General features: G+C 32.5%; 3 protein-coding genes across 6 annotated transcripts in view; 2 read left to right on the top strand and 1 right to left on the bottom strand.

Moving 5' to 3' along the window:
• The window catches only part of LOC128172065 (uncharacterized), a 170,813-nt gene that overhangs the window by 11,034 nt on the left and 139,124 nt on the right, over nucleotides 1–20,655 (top strand). The gene's annotated exons all lie outside the window — the stretch shown is intronic.
• On the bottom strand, nucleotides 4,145–18,620 carry LOC128171961 (nicotinate phosphoribosyltransferase-like). 3 transcript variants are annotated; one of them, XM_052837746.1, is made up of 15 exons: nucleotides 18,261–18,620; nucleotides 15,523–15,693; nucleotides 15,183–15,393; nucleotides 14,716–14,846; nucleotides 12,702–12,817; nucleotides 10,962–11,046; nucleotides 10,471–10,579; nucleotides 10,247–10,387; nucleotides 9,986–10,070; nucleotides 6,886–6,966; nucleotides 6,527–6,629; nucleotides 6,250–6,335; nucleotides 5,700–5,771; nucleotides 4,824–4,931; nucleotides 4,145–4,553 (listed from the first exon to the last, which is right to left on the bottom strand). In XM_052837746.1, exons 1-15 carry the CDS (start codon nucleotides 18,298–18,300, stop codon nucleotides 4,476–4,478), a joined length of 1,617 nt encoding a protein of 538 aa, XP_052693706.1. In that variant the 5' UTR covers nucleotides 18,301–18,620; the 3' UTR covers nucleotides 4,145–4,475. The 3 variants fall into 3 exon arrangements, with proteins under 3 accessions (XP_052693706.1, XP_052693701.1, XP_052693713.1); XM_052837741.1 differs by lacking the exon at nucleotides 18,261–18,620 and adding an exon at nucleotides 17,824–17,980; XM_052837753.1 differs by lacking the exon at nucleotides 18,261–18,620 and adding an exon at nucleotides 17,133–17,539.
• Nucleotides 18,023–20,544, top strand: LOC128172049 (uncharacterized). 2 transcript variants are annotated; one of them, XM_052837830.1, is made up of 3 exons: nucleotides 18,023–18,158; nucleotides 18,737–18,836; nucleotides 19,578–20,544. In XM_052837830.1, the coding sequence occupies exons 1-3, from the start codon at nucleotides 18,028–18,030 to the stop codon at nucleotides 19,740–19,742; spliced, it is 396 nt and encodes a 131-aa protein (XP_052693790.1). In that variant the 5' UTR covers nucleotides 18,023–18,027; the 3' UTR covers nucleotides 19,743–20,544. The 2 variants fall into 2 exon arrangements, with proteins under 2 accessions (XP_052693790.1, XP_052693783.1); XM_052837823.1 differs by having other exon boundaries at nucleotides 19,575–20,543.

Raw genomic sequence — 20,655 nt, 5'->3', positions numbered from 1 at the left:
GATATAAATTATACAATTGTATCGTATGATATTTTGAATAGCATTGTACATAACTTATTGTATACAATATAATATGATACAACAATGTATCTTATCATATAAAACAATATTATGTGATATAGTAAAATATTATTAAACAAAAAATCATATCATACAATATCATATCATATGAAATAATAATATATAATACATAATCATATGATACAATTTTTTTGATACAATAATGCATTTTGTAATGCAATTTCATATTATACCATATTGTATTATATGATACATAATTTTTTTTCAATATCATGTGATACAATACTTTATGATATAATACAATATCATATTATAAAATTTCGTATCAATATATATCATATTATATAACAATATTATGATACAATAATGTACAAAACATTTAATACAATATCACATTGTATCATATTATTTTATTAACAATATAATGTTATATAATATAATATTGTATCATATAATACAATAATGTATCATGTTATACAATACAGTGTTTTAAAAACATGTTATACATGTATCATTTAACAACAAACACATCCAAGCAAGTTTATCTATTAAATATGGGACCTGTTCCAAAAAACAAAACCTCCTCCAACATCTGAAACCTATGGCTCAGATTCAGCATCCTTGCCTGTGGAGTGCATTAGATTTATTAGACGCACCATCCATGCAAGTTTGGTGAAGTTAGTTCCAGTAATAACTAAGATATAATCATCAGAGGGCACCTGCTCTAAAAACTTTATAACCAGCTCTAAAATTCTTAACCTATTCCAGCATCAGAAACCTATGGCTCGGATTCAGCATTCAAGCCCGTCAGGTGCATCAGTATAATAAGACGCACCATCCATGCAAGTTTGGTGAATTTAGGACCAGTAGTAACTTAATTGCTATCAAAGGGCACCTGCACCAAAAACTTAACCCTGCTCCAAAACCCTTAACCTCCTCCAGCATCTGAAATTCATGGCCCAGATTCAGCATCCAAGTCTTTCAAGTCCATAAGTAGGTCCAGATGCATCATCCATGCCAGTTTGGTGAAAATAGGACAAGTAATAACTTAGATACAGGAGCTGCAACAAAAACCTTAACCAGGTCCGGACACCAACACCGGGATATAGCATAAGCTCCCCACAACTTCATCTCAGTGAGCTAAAAACCCTTTTGTTGTTTTAGTTTTTAGAAAGATTTTTAAGATATTTCCCTATTCATATACATGATCCCCTTCCCGATATTATGGCCTTGCTCTACCCCCAGGGATCATGATTTGAACAAATTTGAATCTACAATATCTCAAGATGTTTCCACGCAATTTTCAGCCTTTCTGGTCCAATGGTTTTTGAGAAGATTTAAAAGATTTTTCTTTATTTACTGTAAACGTATTACATTTGGCTGTGTATTCTATTTAGCGTTTTTGGTCGCTAAATCAAGTACATCCCTAAATGCCATGCATACATGTATAAGAATAGTCACATTCAGGAATATGCTTAATCAAATCTACGCAACTTGTTCCTAAACAAATTTCTGCCAAATATCATACACGCCGAATAATATACGTATACAGTATTCCTATGTAAAACTTTATCTCACTTGAGCTTTAAGCTCAAGTCAGATAAAATCATTGTCATTTTTATCATTGAGAATCAATCAAAATTGTCAAATAAAATTGTTTTTATTGCTTTAAACAAACATTGAATATCAAACCACTAATAACAAGTCATTAAACAGCACACTTTTCATCAACAAACAAAATATAAGATTCAGTCTAATTAAAACCAGCACATCGTCCTTCTACAAATAAGTATAAATTCACTGAACATACATACATTAAATCAACAGTTATCTATACACATTTTACAAATATTAAGATAAAAACAACTGTGGTTAGCAGATTCAAATACTTTATATTGGTGGGTTTGGTTTCTAGATGACTAAAGGTTTTAGATATCAGACAACAATGTGTACATGGATCAAGGACACTTACACTACAAATAATGACATACGGGTATATCACAAGAGACAAAGTTGCAAATATTATAAAACAACATTGTTAAAACTTTTTCAGCAAGGTATCTTGAATTGATTAATTTAAAAGCAACATAAAACATATTTCAATTCAGTTGTTATCTATATTCACTGGCTGGCCTATTCATTTTAATTTATTTTTATTGAAAAAAATAACTTAGCCTTTTCCCTTGGAAAACAAAGTATGAACCTTTTGACAAATAAAATTAGTATTTTACTATACATGTATATTGGTATAAAACATATTCTTTTTTTGTTTTAATGAGGGTTACAAAATGGATCAGCTAAACGTACCATTACAGAATAATAAAATATCGCATCTTAAAAGTACTCCCAATATCTGTAACATCTAATCTATTAAAACAAACTCCAGTTTTAAAGGTTTCAGCAAATACAAGAGAAATACATCAATTTGTTGGAAGCAAGTGTCCAAAAACTGATTCATTCCAAGAGCACAGGGAACAACATCACAAAGAAATCCACAAGCTGGACTCCCCTTTCCCAATACCTCAGCTCCCTGGAAGGAGTTTGTTCACTGAGTCATGTCAATGTCTGTAACCTTAGAATCAATCAGCATCTACCTTGCAATGTGCAGACACAAAATCCAAACTCTCAACAGATAAGGCCAAACACCTAGAAAAAGGTTAACTTTTTCATCAAGAGGAACAATACACAGTAACAGCAAAGTGAATCTTGAGATATTTCTCTTTCTGGAACATTGTGAGTGATGAAAGAGAAGCGTTTGATCAACCCCTACACAATGTAGTACATGTACTCGCCATACATACAATGTCACATAAGATCTGGAATTAAAGTGAACACTAAATCATTCCAAGCAAAGAGTTCAGTTCACTCCCATCCCCATTAAATATCAAGGCCCCAACACCATCAATAATAAATGGACTTAAAGTCAAATTTTAAAATAAATGTAACTTATGATATGGTTTTAATACTCAAGTGAAATTACTGTTGCAGGTTTGTAATGGTTAAATTAAAATAAGGGCTGAAGTTTGACCATTATTAAAGATTCATTTGAACAAAAAAAATCAAATTAAATTTTTAACTTAGTATACTTATATTTCATAGTCTAAGGCCCTGGGAGAAAACCACTGTGAAGCAATAGATGATAATGAATTCTGACAGTAATACCCCTTACAGCTCAAATAAAGGTGACAATCACTCAATGTTTTCATTTCATGAATATCTTATTCATACAAGAAATTCAAAAGAAAAGAATCAGTCACAATCAGATTTCGCTGTAAATTTCTGGGTCAATTGATGCATGGTTCTACAGGTATCCCATTTCAAACTAAGGGCACAGTACAAGTGTTGTATTTAGTCTTCGTACCATTGGTTGGAGCCTAGGAGTCACAGAATCCATATGCATGTATTACCTCAATGAATTTGTCAAGGCTATGGGAGCAGAATGAACCTTCGCTTACAAAGATGAAGTAAATATCACATGTTAAGAAAATGATATGCTTTTTGCTGAATACATGTACTATTAAATGCTGTCTAAAAATAAATCTATATAACAAAGAAAAATATGAAAATATTGTGTACTAAAGTGATTGTAATCCAGACCAACTCGCATGTATTTGTGAAACTCAAAGGGTGCAAATATTTACACATCAGAAACTAGGTTAGATAAAAGTTGATACAAATTTTGGTGTGTTCATAAAATATGGACGTAGATATGCAGAGACTATTGGTGACAAAAAACATCTTGGTCAAAGCAGTCTCATACATTAACACTGGAATACCTCCATCAAAAGTCTGTTTAGTGTTTCTGATTACAAAGCTTTGTAACACTTGGCTTTCACCTTTTTAAAAGAGAAGGAATGTTTCTTTAAATACAGTGACCAAATAAAGTACATGTACCTTAAAGTTCTAAAAGAGGTCCAAGTTTGCTTTTGCATATTCTACCATTTTACTTGTAGACACAAACATACATAAGGGCATGACCTCATAGGTAATAATTTAAAACTGCAAATAAATTAAGATCACTAGATCTTTCAATTAAACAGCACTTCATCTATATAACTCACACTGTGAACTGTCATTGGTAACAGAAAATAATACAGTATGTAAAACTGATTGTTTTCAAGTGAACTAAAAATATAAAATTCTATAAAATCATAAAACCTGACTGTTGTCATAAAATATAACATGATGGTAATATCCATAGTCCTGACAAGAAATTAAAGTAATCCAAATATATTTTGAACAAAATATTACTACAAATATTGCACACAAAACAAGGTCTGTAGAGTCAGCAGATTATCCATGAAGTCGGGAGCAAAGACGTCCTACGGTATACACAATAAAAACTATCCCCACAATTCAGTGGTTTGTCACTAAATGGCTGTATTGCTGGTCTTGTTATCTTAATCCTGATTGGACAATTAGTAGGATTGACCTTAAGGTCAGGAGGTAAAAGTCTAGGACAGCTCTCCTATTGGGGCATTCTGTAGCCACAGTTCATGCATAAAGGTGTATAATTGACTGCTAACTGAAACCTACAATTACAACAACAAAAAGTCTGGTTAAGAATAAAGACACTTCTTAATTAAACAGTATAATTTTTTTGGTACAATTATAACATCTGATATTAAACTGTCATCAAGATATAATCATCTACAAATATCATTTCAGCACAAAGAATGTATGACATTCTCCTTACTCTATTGCAATTCTACTGATTAAATTATAAGATAATGAAAATGCTTCTGTAAATATACACACAGTTTCTGACTAAAATATTTGAACTGTTTCAATACATTTAATACCTTGTATGGTGTTGGGTTAAGCACCCTCTTGTGGTCAATTCTAATGGTTTTTAGAGAGTTGAGGGCCTTGGTTCTAAGGTCACACAGTGAAAGCAATGGTTGTACCACCTAATCACCCAAAAAATGTGAAATTACTTCATATCTCATTCATATAATAGCATTCTTGACCAAATTTCCTCAAAAGGTTTCCTTAGGTCTAGTTTTGTTCCATGAATCTTACACTGCGGTATTAAACAGGAGATTTAAAGTGAGAAAGGTAACAATATGAATATGATGATAAATGGCTGACAATAATTTTACAAGAAACACTCACTACTACAATAATCAGATCAGGTGACCTAACTAAAGGTGTCTGTTAAACACTTTGCCAACACTGGCCACAATGAACAAAAATGTAGCGTTCATTCTATATCAAAATTTGAACATTTCATTACCTTTAATTTTGATATGCATGTAGTTACAATACTGGTGGTTTGGTAGAAAAAATCATTACATTTTATTGAAAAGATCACTGTTTTCTGCAACAGCATAAATAAGACCATATATGTAATCACAAAATGTTTCCCTATCCCACCTAAAGTTTTAAGTAGCTGTAGATGGGTAACTAAATGATTTTGAGATACATGTACCGGGGTAAACATTGTAAAACATATTTTCAGTTAGCAGGATTTCATAGGCCTCGAATCAATAAGAGAGACAGGTATTTTTTACTTATGAACATTATTGAAAATAAAACACTATATTGTTAATTCTCATATTTGTAGTAGAATTTCTGACTTCTAAAGAAAAGTCAGAATAGTCACAGCTGTTCCGCATCTATATTCAATTCTTCACTTTGTAAAAGTAATTACTGCATTTCTCTACATTGAAAATTACCTTGCCCATGTCCCAGTAACATTTATGGAGTAGCTCTACTTTAGCAGGTATCACATAGGCCCTTCTAGATTCCTGTAAAGTAACATTAAACACAGATACACTCTTCTGCAGGTAAAACAGACAAATATCAAGACTTATTTCACTGGGCGTTTTTTATATCAACTTAACTTTATCAAATGAGGCTTTGAACCTGTTAAAACATTTAATCTGACTGGGTCTCAAATGGAATACCCATAAGACAATTAAGATGGCACTGAATTGAAAATCAAGATGAAGACTGCAATATACCATAAGCATTGACAACTTCAGTTTTCTCAGCACATACGAACAATTTTGAATACAAGTTATTTCCATTTTGGAAATTCACTGAGATCAGAAATGGTACATCATGTACAATTCAGCCAAAATATTACATGCATGTATCACATAAGTAAATGTGAAAGGTTCCTGTATAAAAGCTCTATTAAAAGCTGTCCTGATGTAAGGAATACCTAGCCCCTGTCCCTAGATGTATTAATTAAAGATTAGTTAAACAATTAATAACTCAGACCTGGAATGGGTGTCTACACAGAACTCTCTGTCCGGGTTTAGGAGGCTCCTCAGATGGCTGCATCATCAGGTCCACCAGAGCATTACCTGAAAATAAACACCGAGGGTTTCATTTCTTGATTAAAATAATTCAAAATGTTTTGTACTGTGATGGCATACAGCTGGGAATTTATTATCTGTAACAATAAAAGCTGAAGTTCCCATTCCTGGTGCAAATATGGCAAACAAGTTACACACAGAAGACACACTGCCCATTCACAAAGAAGTGGGTCACTGACCGTCCGCTCCAAACAAGCGGTAGGCCTGCTTCCGCCCTGGAATGGTCACCTTCTCCACATCTTCGCTCAGCTTTATCCGCGGTGTCCGGTTGATCTCCACCAGCTGAAGATAATGAAAGAAATCATGAAAGTCAAAAGCACAGTTCCTTATAACCATTGTACAAAGATTTATTTATCCTGTTACGATAATGCAAAATTGCAATTAATAAGGTACACTTTTTTTTTCTCTCCTTATGTGCGTAATATTATTAGTTAACATTTGAACAAAAATTTTGTAGACATATCACAACTAAAGTCCAAAGGACAATATAGTCAAACATGGCCATGATTAGAGTACAATATTGTGATTACTTTCTTACCTTGTATACGCCGCCCAAAGCTGGCTGCTTCTGACAAGTGACTAGATGAGTTCCAACTCCAAAGCTGTCTATTTCATGACCCTATTAAAACCAATCAGAACTAATATAAAGGTATGAAAATCTTGTGGACAATATACATGATTTGAGCTTAATTTGGCTTCGATAGTACAATCACATAAAAGTATTTTCTCTAAAACTATAAAAAAAAATTGTACATGTATTTAAAGAACAATCTCAGATTGATTTTTTTTACAAAACATCTAAGAGCAATTACCATTTAATATTCATTTAAAATGGCATTAATTGTTTTCCTTCATTGATTGCAGAATATGTATCAATCTCTCTTAATAAATTTTTTGACATTTTTTCAATACAACTTTAAGCAAGTTGGTTATTCAATATGATTTAGCTGTGGATAGAGTTGTTTATTTCATTGCTACTGGTGTTTATGTTGATAAAAACTGAACTTTATTTATTTTACAACGATTGATAAGCAAGTTCTACAGCTTATATTAATCTCTCGTTGGCACTGATGTTAGCGCGAGTCGGTCATTGATGTGGGAAGAAGCCGGAGTACCTGGAGAGAACCCACGTGTCCAAGTGGGCGACCGCCATACCCTATCACATACAGCCACTGTCGATCACGGGGATCAAACTCTGGTCGCAGTGGTGAGTAGCAAGTGCATTGTCCACTACGCTACTTGGACATTTAAATGTTTATGTTGATGCTGTTAAATGTTGATATTGGTTTGGATGTTGTTTATTTATTGTTATGTTAACTATTGATATTGGTATGGGTATTGCTTATTTATCATTATTGGTGTTTATGTTTACTGTTAATATTGGTATGAATGTTGTTTATTGTAATGTTTATAGTTGATATTAGTATGGATGTCGTTTATTGTTATTGTGTTAATGTTGATGCTGCTATTGATATTGGTATGGATGTCGTTTTTTGTTTTTGGTATGGATGTCGTTTATTGTTATTGTGTTAATGTTGATGCTGCTATTGATATTGGTATTGATGTTGTTTATTGTTATTGTGTTAATGTTGATGCTGCTATTGATATTGGTATGGATGTCGTTTTTTGTTTTTGGTATGGATGTCGTTTATTGTTATTGTGTTAATGTTGATGCTGCTATTGATATTGGTATGGGTGTCGTTTAATGTTATTGTGTTAATGTTGATGCTGCTATTGATATTGGTTTGGGTGTCGTTTAATGTTATTGTGTTAATGTTGATGCTGCTATTGATATTGGTATGGGTGTCGTTTAATGTTATTGTGTTAATGTTGATGCTGCTATTGATATTGGTATGGGTGTCGTTTATTGTTATTGTGTTAATGTTGATGCTGCTATTGATATTGGTATGGGTGTCGTTTATTGTTATTGTGTTACTGTTGATGCTGCTATTGATATTGGTATGGATGCCGTTTATTGTTATTGTGTTAATGTTGATGCTGCTATTGATATTGGTATGGATGCCGTTTATTGTTATTGTGTTAATGTTGATGCTGCTATTGATATTGGTATGGATGCCGTTTATTGTTATTGTGTTAATGTTGATGCTGCTATTGATATTGGTATGGGTGTCGTTTAATGTTATTGTGTTAATGTTGATGCTGCTATTGATATTGGTATGGATGCCGTTTATTGTTATTGCAGTGTTTATGTTGATGCTGCTATTGATATTGGTATGGATGTCATTTATTGTTATTGTGTTTATGTTGATGCTGCTATTGATATTGGTATTGTGTTGTTTATTGTTATTGTTGCTTATGTTCATACTGCTTTTGACATTAATATAGATGATGTTTACTGTTTATGTTGCTATTGATATTGGTATATATATTGTTACCGGTAATCGTTATTGGCGTTAATGTTTATGTTGCTGTTAATATTGGTATATGTGTTGTTAATTGCTATTGGTGTTTATGTTGATGCTGCTGTTAATACTGGTATATATGTTGTTAATTGTTATTGGTGTTTATGTTGATGCTGCTGTTAATACTGGTATATATGTTGTTAATTGTTATTGGTGTTTATGTTGATGTTGCTGTTGTTAATGAAATGGGTGCTGTTTATTATTGTTTTTAGTGTTTGTTTATGCTGCTGTTGTAAATGGAATGGATGTTGTTTATTTATTGTTATTGATGTTTGGTTATTCTGCTGTTCATACTGGTATGAGTGTTATTTAATGTTGGTGTTTTTGTTGATGCTGCTGTTGATATTGGTATGGATATTGTTTATCTATCGTTATTGGTGTTTATGTTGGTGCTGTTGTTGATTATCATATTGCTCTTAGTTTTGTTGATGTTGAAGACCTACTTTATTGCCATTTAGGTTGATGTTGTTTAATGTTGTTATTGCTGTTTCAGTCAATGATGTTATTGTCATTTGTGTTTATATTGATGCTATTTAATGTTGACATTGCTGTTGGAGTACCGATGTTAGTCATTTGTGTTTTTGATAATGCTGTTAAATGTTGACATTGATGTATGGTGTCACTCACTGCTGTTATTTTTAATGCTGTGGATACATACTACTAATATGTACATAAATGTAAGTCAAGGTTTTGGCAGGATAAATGTATAAGTAATGGCCTAGTTTTGGTTACAACAGACAATGCAGGTTTTTACTGTAGAGCCTTTGAAATAAAGCTGTGCAATAAGGCTGATGTAGCTGATTGTACAGAATACATGTTATTCACTCAAAGGACTTGAATTTATCATGTAAAAATTACTTGTTCATTTTAAATGCTCTAATTTTTAAGCGTGTGCAGCCACTTATAGATATCAAAGCCTTCCAAACTATACAATGCACAGTATTTAGAATAGTTTCTACAATTATCATTTAATGGTATAAAAGTAAAGGACCAGATAGCCATACAATGCACAGCAACCAGGTGCAGAGAAGTCTTCAGTTTTCTGAATTGTCTGTCATTGAGATAAAATCTACAGTGTCTGATACCTGAAGCATATAAAGGTAGACCGACAAGTGCCAGAATTCTACAAGCAATACTATTTGAACTGTAGGTACTTGTATTAATTATATAATTCAGTTGTTGATATTAATGTTTGTACTAATGTCTCAATGTTACCTGTTGATTTAAGGAATGAATAGTGTCCTCATTAATATCGTTACTGGCCACTATGGTCAATTCAGAAAACCAAGGCACTTCAAATCTGCAGGAAATCAAGAAATTTAATACATGTGTATATATTAATGTAGTCTACAATTAACATACATACAAATCACTCAATTTACACATTGGTTAATTAACTAATTAATGAAGCAATAAGAGCAGTGTTATACATTTTTGTTATTCACAGTGATACATGCATTGTATACAAACTCGTACTTGTCCGCTATCTTCCTAAATTTCTCCCTGACAACCGTTGATAAGTATGCCAAATCACCACTGTCCAGTCGAATTCCTCGGGGTTCATACCCAAAGTCACTCAGAGCCATAGCAACAGTACAGAAGTTTGGCAGGCCAGACCTTAAATAAATAGGAGATACCTTAACATCTATCAACAATGAATATTTACGTTTTATCAGACAAAGTAAATTAAAAGGATGTACCTGATGACATCATAAGTGTCAATCAAAGCTAGGAAACCATTAGGGAAGGCGAGGGCGTAAGACATGAAAGCGGCTAGCTCCCCTTCTGATGCTTGGTCAGCAAGAAAATCTGAATTAACAAGAAAAAAGTGGATCAAGATAAGAAACCAACAGGCCATTGAGGCCAAGTTGTTAACTGAAAATCTAACTTTGAATCTAAAACATACACTGACATACCTACGACATAAATGTTTATCGGTAAGTATTAAGCTATTAATTTTGAATCATGATTAAAGCCCTTTTCCCTCTACAGCTAATTAAATGTCAAATATGGCTTGAGTTGAATTAATTTAGTTGAGTCTTTCACTTTGCATGAATGAAAAAAATAACCTCACAAATATAGCTAGTAATAACATGCAAAAAAATATATAGCAAACATCATACAAAAAAAGAATTACTGGTACTAAGATAACACAGTATAAAGTTTATATAAAATAAGAACTTTTTTTTACCTAACACAGGTGCTAACTTCTTCTGCCATTTTATACATACAGGGGTAAATTTTTCTGCCTGACTTGTTTTTTTGTTTAACAATTCCTGTATAATCAAAAGAAGATACATGTACAACTACAAGATTAACTAGAGGTACTGTGAGCAAGCTCACAATTGATACCCCCCGCTAAGGAAAAATCGTAACTCATGTATTTTTTCTATTATAGAAAATATTGGATGAATCTATTTCACCGTCCATTTTTTATAAATAACAACTGCTCTATTTTTTAAAAATGTTAATGCTAATATGAGTACACAAACCAATTTCTATTCTTTAAATTCCATTTTAGTTCAAGATATCTCTTTATGCATGAGGACATTTGCATCCTTATGTTAACAAACATGACTGGAATCAAACAAAATTCCACATGTCAAGCAGCCATTTAATATAAACATTTTGAATTATTGGTATACTGAGCCCAATTTTTTTTTAAACAATGACCTTGAACTTTCTCAATTGACCTTGGGTCAAGGTCATGACACACCCTCAGGTTATAAGCAATCTTGATGTGAATTAAAAACTTCCAATATTTGTCGATTAGAAAGATATGGACTGGACATGAATTTTGCACTTTTCTGCCAGTGACCTTGGCCTTGCCCAAATGACCTTGGGTCAAGGTCATGACACACCCTTAGGTCATAAGCAATCTTTGTATGAACTGAGAACTTCCAAGGTTTCTCCATAAGAAAGATATGGACCGGACACAAATTTTGCACTTTTTTGCATGTTTCTCCATAAGAAAGATATGGATTGGACACAAAATTTGCACTTTTTCTGTCAGTGACCTTGACCTTGCCCGAATGAACTTGGTTCAAGGTCAAGACACACCCTTAGGTCATAAACAATCTTTGCGTGAAGTAAGAATTTCTAATGTTTCTCCATAAGAAAGATATCGACCGGACACAAATTGAACAGACAGACAGTCGGACGGACAAGCTGATTCCTATATAAACCCTCCCAAACTTCGTTTGCGGGGGGTATAACAAATGCATCAATTAGACAAAGGCCACATTGCTAACCTGAGTAACACCCAATCATTAACAAAAGTCTCATAGGCCACATCACTCACATGAGCAATGTGACAAACAATGCCAAACTGAAACTTAACCAGCTAATTCTTTGTCATAAAATTATAGGACCTAAATTTCTGCCATTTCTCTTCCAGGACATGTCTGAATAAACCAGATCTGACAGCTCTTAATGCTAACTGTAACTTGCAAGTTCATTAGTAGGTTTAATTTTCGGAAGAAAAAAAATCTATACTCAGAGTTATTATACAGGCCCTTTGTGTATTCATAATTATTTCCATGGAAGACACAGACTCCTATGTCATATCTAAAATGTTGTCTCAAAGAGGATGGCATAATCTTTCAATTGATCAATTTGAAAGCCCTTTATAACCTGGGAACTCATAATGTCAAGTTTGGATTAGTTTAGAAGAAAAAAAACTGAAAATGAGTTAAGTTGATGAAAATGCAGACAAAAATACCAAAACAACAAAGCTCAGCTGAGAATTCCTCTCAGGTGATCTAATATCAAGTGGAGTTGGAAGCTTATATATAACAGTTACTATAATTCCACCTTACATAGACTTTATTAAAGTACCATACTAGTCTTGTATTATTGTCACTCGATAAGGGATCAGATTTCATTACAACATAATGTTACAGATTTAAATCAGGCTGGGTAATGTTTTCACCTTCTCCTGGACATCTGACAAACTGGAGTACGAGGTGACGAAGGCATGGGCATGAGTACCCCTCACTGGAATGTTGTACAGCTTCCCAGCCAGCACATTGCTTGTTCCGTCAAAACCTACAAATATAACATATATATCAGCTCAATTAACAGTAACAGACACAATGACATCCCCTATGGCTGTTCAAAGTAAATTTTATGTTTGATGTAGCCCATGAACATATAAGGTTTAGGAAAAAATGTACAGTTATTCTGAAACAAATAAACAAACCCTGTTTTCATTATTACTGGTAATCTTTCAAGTTTGGTTTTACTTTTTGGAACGAAAAAAGAAATACAATGATTTTGGGCACATTACAAGCCATATTAAATGTAAAATCAACTTTGGACAGCCTTAAAAAATCCAGGAAGTTTAACATATTGATATACCGGTATTTGGTGTTTACACTACTACGATAATCAGATTCCATCCTGTCTGGTAAACTTCCTCCTTTCATCCTCTGTTTCATATTATTCAGCACTTACCGTAGACACTCCATCAGCATAATTATTTTTATCATGAAGTCACTTGAATTGTCTAATATAATCTGATTATGAATTATTAAATATATTTAAATATATTTTAATTAAACAAAATATATTTATGAACTCTTTGCATCTCAAATACCAGTAAACTTGTATGTATATGCATGGTCATGTTTGAATGATGATGGTCATAATTAATAATTAGCATCAATCATTAACCTCATGAACAAGATAATGGAAGGGTCCTTTCATTCATTCATACTTAATTTCCCTCACATGAGGATTATTTTCAGAACATACAACTATACAACAATGCAAAACATTTAATTATAACTCAAAGGATGAATATTTACATATATACATACAAAAAACCCTGAAAATAAAAGTTATGCACCATAAATAAAAACAAGGATTCAGCCGTCTTGAATATGCCCAGACACAGATGTGTTTAAAAAGAGATAAATTTAAAACACTGAAATTTGCCAGTCTTAAATTTGTCCTAAGACAAGGAGGACAAAAGGGACGAAAATAAAACGAAGACAAAAACTTCCCTGTATACAGTATTAGAGAAGTTTAATAAAGTAACATCATAGTTGTGACAAAGTTAACTTCCCAACAATTGCCCAATGATAGGTTCAATTTCTGTCCAAACTTCCGATGTTAATCAACAATTTTATGAAATTTGATATACTGGTAGACACCGGGGTCAAGTTATTTAAAAAGTCTTAAACAGAAACACATTATTTATTTTTAGTCAATAACACAAAGCCAGGGAAGTCAATGGGACTTATAATAAAGTACCTTACACACTCTATAAGAGGATGAAAGCATTTAAAACCAATGTGGCCAATTTGAAGAACCAAAAGAAAGTGCAAGGAAAGTTAAAACATAGCATTAACTCGTAAGAAGCTTAAAGTTTTAAGAAAGAAATTGTCAGCTATCCTAATTGGCACAGATTTATGTGTTTAATTGACCCACTAATAAGAATATATAATACAAATGAAAGCATTGGTAGGATACATCAATTTAAAAATAAACAAGTTTTAGTATTTTTTTTTTTTTTCAGATTAAGAAATAATTTATTATGTTGAAATTTGTCTGTACCTAATGTTTAAAGTAGAAATGCACCCAATCTAGAGAAGATGCTAATCAAAGATTCAAAGTGTGCACAATCATTTGCCAGAACAGGCATTTAACAATTTTTTTGGACTTAGAGATTCATTCGCTGAGAAATACATTAAATAATTTCATAACAATTACAAATCTGTTTGGAAATTAATCTATCCCCATAAAAATCTACTGATTTTAGAGTTGTTGGCTAGGACACAATACTCTCATTAAATAATCCTATTTGTCAATGTACTTGAGTTTTTAAGTGAACCCTAAATCAATTTAAAGCAAACAGACACACCAAAAGGAAAATCAATGTTTTTCTCTGAAGAACAAACAGTATATTAACAGAAATCAATGTGTTAATTAATGGGACTGACCACCCATGTAGCAGTATCTGGAGGCTGAGAGGGCCCCGTCTGGACCCTGGGCTCTACGGAGGCCAAATTCCAGGAGTGTCTTGTTCTGCCCAGCCGCTAGCCGGAACCGCATCCCATTAGTGGCCACTAAACTGCAAAAGAAAATGAAGAATTTGTGTGATAAAAGAATGTGTCAAAATTTGTGTCACAGGGTGACAAAGGAAAGCATCAATAAATCTGTGTCAGTCCCAGTGACAAAGGAAAGCGTTAAATCTATGTCACAGTGTGACAAAATAAAGTTCCAAATCTGACACAATTATCGATGATTTCTTGAATTAAAGTTAAATCGATTCAGGAATTTTTCAAACATTCTGTATAATTTAGGCCTTAGTGTATCAAAATCTATCAAGCAAACATGGCATATTTACATTAATTTTATGTAGAGTACCAATGTACTTTGAATATGTACTATCACATTTGTAATTTACCTGGCATAATTAACGAGATTCAGTAGAGGTGTCTCCATTAGCTGAACCACGGGGAGAGGTCCCTCTATGGAGATGAGGGGAACTTTGGGGAAAACTACCATTCCTTCATCTATTGCTATTAGTCGTACCTCGTCAGTTGTTAGATTTTGAAGATAATCAAAAAATTCACCCTCAATATTTTCGGGTAAAACTGTTTTTAAGTAGTTGATATCTAAAAATGTAAACAATAAAATAAATATAACTGTGTTGAAAAAACAAATATGACTTGTCTTTATCATTTACATGTAAGTAAGAACTTTAATTTTCATTTGCAATGATATGTGTAATATAAACCCCATACCACTGACTGAGAATTTGAAGTTTTTGACAAATTTAATGCACTCTTCCAGACCAGCAAATACAGTGAACTCTCCTTTAAATGGATTTTTCCTAAAATACAGATCAAAGACAGCTGTTTCATTCCTCTTTCCACTTTTCCAGTAGGCATAGGCCATAGTAATCTGGTACAAATCTGAAAGATATAAAAATAGTCTGATTTAAAAGACTTCATTGTAAATGTCTTTAAGACAAGCTGCCCAAAGATGTGCTGGTCAAAATACGATTCACAGGGTGACTCTATTCTGCACTATTTAGTTGGCAATAAAATATTTGGGTTGATGTTGGTTATAGGAATAGACATAGTGGCCAATGGATCAGGCCATCCTTCAAAAAATGATTGTTTGGAATTGCTGCCTGGAGGAGTGAGGGAAGGAATTTATTTTTTATTTTTCAAACTTGAAGTTTAATCAATTAAATTAAAAATAGTAATAAAAATCTCCACATAAAAAAAATTCTTCATTTTTATCTATTTCAATGAGGAAGAAGGCAATATTCCAAACAAACAATAATATTATTTTGGCCTAAGGATTTAGAGAGATGCATTAAAGGCTTTATGGTCATCATTTCCTCCTTGGCCTGAATGACAGAACCTTGATTCAGTACTGAAAAGAGAAAATTAAAATCACTGAGTGTATATTAATTTTATAAAAAAATCGTAAATTATATGACAAATTTGACCTTTAAACAAATAAAATATTTCACTCAAGGTCAGAACACATCAAATAATAAATAATGAAGCCAAATCAATTTCAATGAAGTGGTCGGTATATTTTTCTGTGCTTTTCTCTTTTGCCTGTTAAAATTTCCAACTTTAGGAAATATTTTTATTATACCGGTAATTATCATTCAACACCATATGAAATCAGACTTTAAAAATGATCCATTGTTTTTAATTGAAACAAGAAATTTATTTAATCAGATAATTAAAATTATTAAATAATCTACTGCAGCGTAATTCATTATTATTCACTTCATAGATTAATTGACATATTATTATGTAAATATATATATTTTCAAACAATAAAATCTCTGTCAACAGAGTATCCTCAGATATTTTGCTGGTAGACTTCGTGGTATGCATCTAAAGATTTTCAGAGAAAAAAGTTCATTGCACACAAAAGGCATTTACAAGCCTGATTAATTTTTATCTAGATTTCCAATGAGAATAACCTGAGCATGGCCTAATTTCTTATTTATTGTAGATTTTCTAGGAATCATAAAGTCACTTTTAAATTAATTAAGAAATACATCTATACGACCAACCTATCATAAATACACTGTAGCAAAACTTTTTACTTAGTTTTCTATTGCTTTTTTTTTTTGAACTTGTCAACTGAAATCTATTTTAATGAACATTTTCAAAATATAATAGCTAAGCAGAGTTAAGCTGATTCATTGTCAAATCCACTTGTGGTTTAAATTTCATTGTAGCTTAATTTACATGATATAAAAATGCAACAAAATTTACTGACTAATCCCAATAGAAAATAAAACTATATCATTCGTGCATATCTTTTCTTTCATATTAGATTATACACCACTGAATAATCAATTTGCTTAATTAAAATTTACCTAGTATATATAGGTGCATTCTTAAAAATTCGGCAGCTGCAGGTTCTTGATGATTATGATATCCCTTCTCGTCCTTGACTGATATTACAAACCCATTGACTCACCACCCACACCGGCTTAACACTGTACTCGATGTTGACACATTGATAGTTAAGTCACTTTGAAAGTGAAATTGACCTTAAACATTTGGGTCATTTATCCTCTGGTGTTGACCTACTAAGGTGTTGCATGCATGAATTTCATCTGACATCTCGTTATTCAGGCAGCTCTTGTTAAAATATTCCTTAAACAAACTTTTCCTTAACTGCAACAAACATTGCTACCATAGTAAATATATAATATTTGGTCTGTCCATCTGTGCAAATTGATATTTTGCAGTACTTTCTATTTCTTTTTTCTGAGAACTTCGAATGCCGAAGCTGCTAACCTAAGCATTTTTATACACACAACACATTTACCGTCGCGGAGATGAATTTGTAAGAAGCTTTTTCATAAAAATATTGATCTTTTTTTTTAAATCGTTGGCTCCCAGGCCGCAACAAAATCCCTGATGCAGAAATAAATCAATCTATTTTAAATATACTCAGCTGTTCTCATACACTATACTAATACTATGCTGGTCATACTACTTTCGCTTTCGATCTTCAGTAACAATAATCTATGCAAGTTATTAACCATCTCAAGAATATACCTGTTAATGTAGCTTGAATAACTCCATTCTGCTCTTTATTGAGCACTCGAGAGAAATTTGTATCTCCGCCTGCTGACATCTTTGTTGCTATCCGCCAAAGAAAGTGTGTGTCGGTTTTATACCAGTTACCTGATATTTTAAATCACGAGGTGTTCCGATACGATTTTCAAAGGGCGACAATCATTTTTATATTTTACAGATTTAATGGCCGACGTTGACACTTGTGCAGACTGTGATGAGAGTAGATGGTCATTGTCAAACATAGAAGATAATTTTGGTGAAAACTGCACAAGAAAAGTTCACGCTCAGAAACAAGCATTGAAAGTGGAAAATGAGTATGCTATATTATACTGTATAATGTGGTAATTTTATGATGACAGCTGTTAACTGTGAAATGTAACGAATTATGATTCAAGATCATGAAACGTTATACGAACCTGTTTGTAACATTTCCACAATCATATTCGACATTTTCATTTAAATCCGGTCGAGTCTTTGTGACGTAAGAAGTTCAATGACCACATCTCTCGCGTAACTGTTGGCCGAATATTACCACGCATTGGAACTTGTAGAAGATACATATGTACATGCATTATTAATATTAGGCTATGTGCCAACAACTGTTGCATGTTTTTAAACATTGAAAGATTTGATTTGTAGTCATGCTAATTTGGTGTTTATTGAACAATTACTTATAAAATTGACCCAAATATCAACAAAAAGCTCAGTGATGCATTGAAATATTTCACAAAGGGTCAATAAACTGGTATCACCACAGGTCAATGAATTGTAAAAAGTTTTAAATACTCTATAAGCAAGGTAGTTAGAAGAAATTCATAGATACTAAATTCATACAGATACTTCTATTTGGTTATAACTTTATAAAATTGTAATATTACTTTATGTTTTGTAGGCACTGGGATATCAATTATACAGTACTGCGAGTCTTCGTATGTCTCTTGATACTGTTCTGTATAATTTTACAGAACTATATGGATTACAGAGCATTAAAAGTAAGTTGCATGTAAGCTTGCAATTGATTTCATGAAAGATAAATCCACTATTTCAGGAATTGGCAAATATTATTTTTTAAGAGTGATGCCACTATGATGGCCAGACTGGTTCAATGGCTGGCATCAGAGAGCTCGAGCTCACTTGGTTTACTACCTGACTAGAAATTCAGAGATTGAAAAAGCTTGGGTTTGAATCCCTCTCTGGTTAATTATCATTTCTCCCATTTCTTTACACTAGTCATAACAGTATAACTACTCACCAGTTCTATGAAGTGTATACCATTTTAAAAAAAAAATGATTGTTTTCAGCAATGTATTTAGGAATAATTAATTATTCTTTGGCTTTTATGGGAAGATCATTACAGTCGGCATGTGATCAAACCATGATATACTGGTAGATGTAATTGTGTATTAACCAAAATGATGACGTTTCCTTAAAAGTCACCAAAAGTCAAAAACAAAATGCAGTATGTTGTTGTGAACACTCTAGGACATAATTATAACATTTTTCATTGTCTTTTGGTGGAAACAAGGTGGGGGAACTGTTCATATAATGAAACACACCAGATGCTGTATGACATACTGGTACTTAATTTTCAAATTTATCATAGGATTTCATAGATCAGTGCTGATAACAATTTTGGCCATTGTTTCAGCATGAATAAAAAAATGGGGGAAATACCTCTGTGATTGTAAATATTTTTTTTTAATTTTGATGTTTTCTCATTTTGAATCAAGCAGGAAATGGAATTGTACACGATAGAGTATGAGGAGTTCCTCTCCCTGGATCCTTCATGTTCCTCCAAAACTATATTTGTGTGGCCGTCCAAAGGTCAAGGTGATTTCTGGGCTTGGGAGCCACTGGAGAAGACACTTAAAGTCAATACTACCTTGTTTGTCAGGTGACAGGAGTTTCCCAGCCTGCAAATTCTTTTTATAGTGTTGTTATTTCTATTTATAAAAAGAGGGATATAAGTCAGCAATTTTAATTTATTTGCAAGGACAGATTTTGTCAGATTTATTTTTATACCGGTATTAAAGCATTAATATTTTATATATTTCATATTTTAGTTGATTGGTATTATTACTTTGTGCTCCTTGATTTTCTTGCCTTTGCATATTTTATTTTCTATATTATGATTAGATCCCTATCATGATATACTGTATACAAGGAAATATTCGCCCCTGTTTTATTTTCGCTCCTTTCACCCTTATTATCTGCAGGTGAATTTAAGACTGGGCGAATTTTAATGTTTCAAATCATATCTTTCTGAAGATACTGGGTCTGGGCGAATTCAAGACAGGATGAAAGTGTAGAAGGGCGAAAATTACACGGGGCGAAAATAACCCTGTATACAGTACCCTAATTCCATCATGATAAAGGCATTATAATGAATTTTGATAATGTTATTTGAATGTTCATTCAAAATTTCGTATGCAGTGGTTGTTTTTAGCTAGTTATGAAATCAACAGAAGTATGATGTCTAGTCAATTAATCTTAAATACAAAGGATCCTATGGATTCAGTTAGATACATTACTTATATATATATTACAGTGATACGTTTATCTGTGCTTGCCAGTCTGAGAGTGATGTATGATGATTGACTTTGTATGTAGCATATGCCATATGTATACATGTATTTTAATCTTATACCGGGTATGTCAATTATTGAATAAACAAAAGTAACTAAAATTTGCATTGATCATCTCAATAATCTTAATTATATTTTAACATTGAAGGAAAGGAACTTTAAATTATCTCCCTTTGAAGGTGCATTCTATTTGCTCCATGTATCATTGATTGGTAGATGATTGTAT

This window comes from Crassostrea angulata, chromosome 1 (genome assembly GCF_025612915.1).
Source record: "Crassostrea angulata isolate pt1a10 chromosome 1, ASM2561291v2, whole genome shotgun sequence".
NCBI lineage: Eukaryota > Metazoa > Mollusca > Bivalvia > Ostreida > Ostreidae > Magallana > Magallana angulata.
The sequence above is the reverse complement of the archived record's forward strand: the minus strand, read 5'-3'. Positions and strand labels throughout refer to the sequence as shown.